Source organism: Chroicocephalus ridibundus, chromosome 11 (genome assembly GCF_963924245.1).
Source record: "Chroicocephalus ridibundus chromosome 11, bChrRid1.1, whole genome shotgun sequence".
Classification (NCBI taxonomy): domain Eukaryota; kingdom Metazoa; phylum Chordata; class Aves; order Charadriiformes; family Laridae; genus Chroicocephalus; species Chroicocephalus ridibundus.
Genome location: NC_086294.1, coordinates 492392 through 499069, shown reverse-complemented (window position 1 = coordinate 499069; position 6678 = coordinate 492392). Strand labels below are relative to the sequence as shown.

At 63.8% G+C, this 6678-nt stretch overlaps 1 protein-coding gene across 1 annotated transcript; it reads right to left on the bottom strand.

Moving 5' to 3' along the window:
* Nucleotides 1-475: 475 nt before the first annotated feature.
* Nucleotides 476-6129, bottom strand: LOC134522111 (uncharacterized). Its single transcript, XM_063349414.1, has 12 exons — nt 5742-6129; nt 5147-5296; nt 4791-4945; nt 4269-4416; nt 3651-3788; nt 3042-3218; nt 2802-2913; nt 2595-2707; nt 1972-2065; nt 1453-1555; nt 1096-1155; nt 476-822 (listed from the first exon to the last, which is right to left on the bottom strand). Exons 2-12 carry the CDS (start codon nt 5201-5203, stop codon nt 651-653), a joined length of 1329 nt encoding a protein of 442 aa, XP_063205484.1. The 5' UTR covers nt 5204-5296; nt 5742-6129; the 3' UTR covers nt 476-650.
* Between the last annotated feature and the right edge of the window lie 549 nt (nt 6130-6678).

The following is a 6678-nucleotide window of genomic DNA, read 5'->3' as shown; positions in this document are numbered from 1 at the left end:
AGAGAACTAAACCCCGAGACAGACAAGCGATGCAAAGGAAAGCACTTGCTCACCACTGACCAACCGATGCCCGGGCAGCAGCCCCCCACCAGCCTCCCCCCACGTTTGTCACTGAGCACGACGTCATACGGCACGGAACGTCCCTTTGGTCAGCTGGGGTCATCACTATATCATATATCATATGGCTGCACTGCTCGGCCATAATGAAAACATCCCTGTGTGATCAACACCGTTTCCATCACGAATCCAAAACATCGCCCCATAGGAGCTAGTAGGAAGAAAATTAACTCCATCCCAGCCAACGCCCGCACAGCTCCGCGGAACAAGAGAGGATTTTGATGCTGGGAGAAATGACGACTCGCCAGCTTTGCGGAGCTTGGATGCCTTTGCGTGCCCTGAGATGTCTCAGGAGGGGCAGGTTGGGCTAAAGCTTCTCTCCTCCTCCTCCCCTCCGGGCTTGGTGGTCTAGGGGCGCAGCTGGGGCTTTGTTGCCAGGACAGCCTGGGTCCGCGGGTGCTGTCCTGCAGGCAGCAGCAGAGGCCAGGAGGGACGCTGTCTGCTCGGCCCGCTCAGGGTGGTCCCCATGGGAAGGACACCATGGGACGGGGCTTGTTATTCCAGCTTTATTAAAAACAAAGAATTATTCAAATCTATGGCCCTTTTCCAGAGGATTCTTTCAGTTCTCCATGGCTCAGCCGAGACAGCAGCACAGCCACCGCCGGCTCCATCCTCGTGTTCTCACGCGTTTTGTCAGTTTGAAGACGGTCTGAGCTGCCAGGGAGCTGACCAAGCGCTCCGTGTCTCTCCTCAAGGGCAAGAGGGCTGCAAGAGAAGGAAGGCGAGCAGACATGAACCCCCACTGCCTGCAGAGACCTCCTCCATCCCGACCGTGCCACCCCACTCATCTCTTTCCCTGGCCAGGAGGAGCAGGTGAGACAAAGAGAGCAGCTGGAAGCTGTTGCTCAGGAGTGCCCCATGTGGCCCGGACGTGTTCCTCTTGCCCCTGACGCAGTTCCCTGGAGCAGGCTTAGGCATGGCAGCACCCTGCCCAGGCTCTGTCCCCTGCCCCACCAGCCCAGCACTGCCCCTACTCACCGTTGCAGACATTCCACACCTTGGTCTGACTTAGGTTCCTCAGGTGCTGCACGGCAAGCCCTAGGCACAGAATTCGTGTCAGAGCTCTGCTCCCCAGCACACGCCCGGCAGCACGGCCCCTGGCCCTGCCAGCTCGGGGCTGCACGCCCTCCTGCTCCTCAGCAGGGCTGAGCCCAGGGAATGGCAGCACCCAAGGGCAGTGGGACTGAGCAAGGCTCCCAGCGAGCCCACCTGTGTGGTGGGCCCTGCAGAGGGCAGCCAGGGCTCTGGCACCGCAGGGCTGCCCCTCACTGCCGGTGCAGCGGTGGGGACAGGGGCCTGGCCGCCAAAAGAGCGACCCCGGGGGACGTGGCTCACCAATGAACCTGACAGCCACCTCTCGCAAGGTGGCCTGAGCGTTGCGCAGGTACTGCAGGCTCTGAAACAGATAGTCTTCTGCCCTGCTCCTGTCGTGCACTAACTGGAGAGAGAACAAGGGAACGGGGCTGGCACAGACCCTCGGCAGCCATCTGGACCAGCCCCTCCTACCAGCACCCCCTTTCCCTCCCGGCGCTTCCCGTCTCCCAGCCAGGAGCCCTGTGGGGCTGAGGTCCAGAGGGAGCTGCAGGCGGAGGGGGCCGGAGGACGGCGAGACTCCTCTGTCCCACTGCCAGGACCCAGATGGGCCGGGGTCTCCTTCAGCACCCCGGGGGCAGGGAGGGGAGAGGGGCCTGGAGAAGAGCCCTTGGGGGCTCCGTGCTTGAGGGCAGGGAAGGAGAATGCAGCTGCAGGCCACGTGCTCCAGGCGGGAGCAGAGGCAGGGTTGCACAGCGCAGCCCACGGGCACCTGGAGCAGCCCTTGTCCACCCGGCCCTGGGGCTTGGGGCTTGTCCTCACCAAGGACTCTCCGATCAGGTGCGTCTGGTTTGTCTTGGCCAGGTGGCTGAGCTTCCTCCACCCCAGGAACTCGGCACAGGCGAGGAGGGTGTCCCTAGAGGCCTGCAGAGAAGCAGAGACTGGGAGATGGCACCAGAGCCCAGGGAAGGAGAGCTGAGCTGGCATCCTCCTCCTCTTGTCCAGGCTGCGAGCCTTTCCCAGCCCCTTATGGGAAGAGGCAGCGGGGGACCGAGGCTGAACTGGGTTCAGTGCCCAGGGCAGGGACACGGGGCAGCCACCACCTCGGGTGTCTCATGCTGCCGGCCAGCAGAAGAGAGATCCTCAGGAGCTGCTGAGCTGCCGCCAGGGCTGGGGGCAAAGTGAAGGGCAAAGGAGCTGCGGGCCCTGGGCTGTAGGCAGGGAGGGCAGCAGTGCCAGAGACAGCGGGGCAGGACCGGGCCAGCAGCACCTCCCACGGGCATCCCCCGGCAGGACGCTTGGCTGCCCAGCTGGGGCTGCCCCAGCTCCTTCACGGCCAGGCCCAGGGTGGGCAGAGCTTTGATGCAGGGATGCAGGGCCAGTCCGCTGCTGGACTGCGCTGTCAGCACACCCTTCCCCGTGACACTGGTCGCTGGTCACTGTACCTGTGCCACGCTCTCGATCTCATCGCTCATGTGGAGGAAGAGCGGGAGCAGGACCCTCTGCACTCTCTTCTTCATCTTTTTCTTGTTTATCCCCACCACGGCCTTCATCACATCTTTGAAGAGGCTGATGGAGAGCTCCCGCACCTGGCTGGACTCCTGGCAGGGAGGAGCACAGGGGGACTTCATCAACAGCCGCTCCCTGCCCACGGTGAGCAAGGGCGTTAGCGTGGCTGATGTGAGGGGAGATGCTCTGGGCTCGGATCCCGAACACAGGAGCTGTGGGCCCGCTGTGCAGCTGAGGCTGAGTGGCCCCAGAGCCCTGAAAGGCCAGGCAAGAGGGGCGAGGAGGGCAGCCCTGCCCGAGCGCTGCCCACCGGGCTGGGCTGAGGGGCAGCTGTCTGTGCAGAGCGCCCATCTGTAGGGCTGAGGTGCCCGCGGCAGCCTTACATCATCAAAGAGGGGTGGGAGCTTCTCCGCCAGCTGCACAGCAATGAGGCTGGCCTCCTCAGTCTTCGCGTCACCCATCATGCTCCTGAGGAACACCAGGGCCTTCATCTTGGCATCAGCGTTGGCATCCTGCAGGTTCTCCATGATGTCTGGCAGCAGGACCTGCATTTTTGTTGCCTGTATGAAACACACAGTTTCCTTAGGATGAAGTGGTGAAAGGCCACCCTGGCAAAAATGCACTGGTTGCTAAGCACCAGCCTCCCGTGCTGCTTCCCAGCAGGTGTCACAGGAGTCACTGCGGCAGCCTCCTGGCCGGCAGTGGCCACTGATGGCATGCAGGGAGAGCAGGAGGAAGGGAAGGGATTGCGGGAGAGCAGCATCCCCTTACTCAGCCATGCCCTTTACCGACCAGGCGGAAGGGGCAGATGGACTGGTAACCCTCTGTGCCTGGAGGGCTCCGCCGGCACCCACCAGCCCCCTCCGTAGCAGGGAGGGTGACTGGACCTGACACCCCACCTCCTGACTCCCAGCCAAGGCCAAGCCACCGCATCACCCGCTGCCCCAGGCCCCAGCTGCCAACGTGGCTCCGCTTGGCTACACCTTGCTCACCATCTTAGGTTTTTTCGAAAGCGTGATGAGGACACTGAGCACCAGCGAGAGCATCACTGAGCTTGGACGCCTCAGGTACCTCTGGGCTCTGTACAGGGCAGCAAACTCCTCGGCGTCAATGTCAGTGTAGAGCAGCAGCTAAAACGAAGACAGCGGTTAGAGAGCAGCAGAGCCTGCGGGGCTCCCTCCGCCACGCTGGCACGAAGGCGGCGTGACCCGCCAGCGGTGGCAATCATCTCCTCTCCCCAGACCTGAAGCCCCCTCAGGCTGTGCAGAGGCCATGCCTCCGCCCCAGGCCCAGCGCCTGGCCTGGCTCTGGCTTCTGCCCCTTTCTCTGCCCCAGGTTTGTGGGCTGCAGAGCAGGGCGGGGGGAAGCAGAGCGCTGCCCGGGCAGGAGCAGGCTTTGTGTTTGTGCACCGGGGCCAAAAGGGCGCAGGGCAGCCCCAAGAGTCTGGCAGGGGGTCTGGCTGGTGCTGGGCAAGGCCCTGCTGGCCCTAAGGGGCTGTGTCCCTCTGTACGGGGGGAGGTGGCCATTTGGAGGCAGACAGGAGGGGAGGGCTCCGTGCCCGTTTCGCTGGGGAGGCAGGCGCAGCCCTGAGGATGAGCGTGGTCACTCACAGCCAAGGGATAGATGCAGGCATCCTCCGTGGCACAGCTGAACACCTTGCGCACCCGCTGGTCCTGGAGCACGCTGAGCAGCTCCGTCAAGACGCTCCACAAAATCCAAGGCACGGAGATCATCACCTCCCACATGGCCAGGGCAGCGCTGCAGACCCAGAGCGCTGGGTCAGCAGGGCTGCCTCGGCCACTGCACCATGCCTGGGCCAGCCTCTCCGGGCCCTGGCTGTGCTGCAGCCCTGGCCCTTTCGCTTGGGGTGTGCGGGGGCCCTGACCGGGCAGGCGGGAGGGGGCTGCGGTGGTGTTCCCCCTGGGGCTGGGCGGAGCGTGGTGGTGGGGCTCTGGCTTGGCCAGCTCTGGCTGCTGCAGGCCTGGTGACCCACTGGTTCTGGGAAGCGTGGTGGGATGGAGGGCCCTGCTCCTCAGCGATGTCTTGCAACATTCCTTGGGTCTGGCAGCCAGAGAGTCCCCGCGTCCCTCTCCCCGCAGGGCACAAGCTCTCAAGGCTGTCTGGGCTAGTACCTGTCACAGGTTGGCGAGATCTTCAACAGGCTCCTGACCACTTCTCTGGGGCACCACTCGGTCATTCGGAGGAGAAGGGAGTCCAGGCTGTGCCGGGCTGGCTCCGTGCAGATGCACTCCACGTTTTTGTGGATGTACCTCATGAACTTTGGCACCTGGAGAGGACACAGGTGAGGATGGTGCGGCCAGTGGAGTGCAGCCATTTCTCCAGCTGCGACTGGAAGTGCTGCCCTTCCCATCCCTCTCTGTTGCCTTGAAACGGCTTCAGGTGCCCGAGAGAGCTGGCTTAGGGAAGGAGGGAAGAGCAAGGCCTGTCAGGGCTCACGGGCAGGGCAGTCCAGCCACAGGGCACTTACGTCCGTCAGCCAGTAGCCAGGGTCTAGCACGACCATGTCCAGGATGTTGCTGCCCATCTGCCTGTCAGAGATGTCATCTGCTGTCAGGGCCTCGATCGCAATGAGGACAATGTCTGTCACCTGAGAAGGCTCAAGGTGTAGTCCAAACACCTACGGGAGGAAGGAAGGGAGGGAAGCCATGTCATGCCAAGCACCCTGCTGGTGCTGCTAGACTGAGCAGCCGAGGAGCTCTGGCGACAGATGCCCTGCAGTGCTGTCGGCAGTGCCCGCAGGAAAGGTGGCAGCAGGGGCTGCAGTCTCTGCAGGGCAGAGCGTGAGAGCAGAGGGTCCCCAGGGTGAGGGAGGAGGCTTGGGCTCATGGGCATAGTGTGCTGGCCCGAGAGAGAACCGGGGCTCGCTGCTGCTGAGGAGGGCTGGAGCTGCTGCTGGGACACTGGAGTGCCGCCCTCACATAGTCCCTGCGCGGGGACAGCAGGAACCCTCTCACCGGGGACAGGGAGGCCACGCGAGACACGCTGATTGTGGGTCCCTTTGCTCACACAAGCCTCCTGCTGGTGACACGGACAAGAGTCCCAGGAAGGGGGCAGCTTGTTACCGTGGTCGACTCGCTGCTGTCAAGCGAAGAAAGCGAGCAGCTGCCCTCGGAATCCCATCCTGGTTCGAGCTCTGGATGCTCTGGATTCTCCTCTGGCAGCGTCTCGCCTACAAGGAGGGGAAACAGAGAAGAGTCAGCAGGACACAGCACCTTTGCCAACAAGCTTCCCAAAGGGTGAAAAGAGCTTTAAGCTCGGCACAGCTGAGGAGGAGGAGGCTGTGCTGGGGAGGGCTCCCAGCCCTGAGCGTCCCTGGCATGCAAGCACCGCTTTGCCCCCTGCCCGTGGGACCCCTGTTGCAGGTGTGCCGCGGAAACGGGATTCCGGCATCGAGGCGGTCGCGCTTGCTGGCCCTGCCAGTCCCGGAGGGGCTCCTCACTCACCCATCTGCAGCGGCTGGACCATGGTCACCGCGTAGGGCTCTGCTGGAGACCTGGTCTCCCGGGGAGCCGCCACCTCCTCCCAGGCCACCCTGGGGCTGCTGGGGGGTCTCTCCGCCATCCTGCCAAATGGAGGAAAGCGTGGGGGAGAGGGGAGGGCAGCTTAAGGGGAACACCTCAGTGCCGCGGGGCTACTGGGGGTGGCGGGGAAAGACGTGGGCTTGCGCTTGGAGTCTCCTCGCCAGCTCCGCACTCCCGCCCTGTCCCGTCGCTGTCCTGCCGGACACTGCAGGGCCGCGGCCACGCTGGGTTTCTAGGGTGCTGTGGGGTGTCACGCAGTGATGTCACAAAGGGCCCCAATGAGACCCGCTGCCCGGGCCAGGAGGGGCAGGGCGCCCACTTTTGCGGGGGGCAGGGAGCCAGCTGGCCCATGGCTCCTCTCATCTGCCCTCATGTCCCCTCAGGACCTTTCTGTATTCTCCGGCTCGTCCCAGAGCCGTGTGCTCACACAGCCCGGCGTGGCCCCAGGACCTCCCTGGGAGATCCCTGCTTCTCCCCA

Excerpts from the sequence above, each read along its gene's own strand:
- LOC134522111 (XM_063349414.1), bottom strand. The coding sequence starts at position 5,203 with ATGGGCAGCAACATCCTGGACATGGTCGTGCTAGACCCTGGCTACTGG. Across the intron at positions 2,914-3,041 it reads TCCCACCCCTCTTTGATGAT|GGCTCTGGGGCCACTCAGCC; the intron begins GTAAGGCTGCCG and ends CTGGCCTTTCAG. Across the intron at positions 823-1,095 it reads GGTGTGGAATGTCTGCAACG|CCCTCTTGCCCTTGAGGAGA; the intron begins GTGAGTAGGGGC and ends CTTCTCTTGCAG.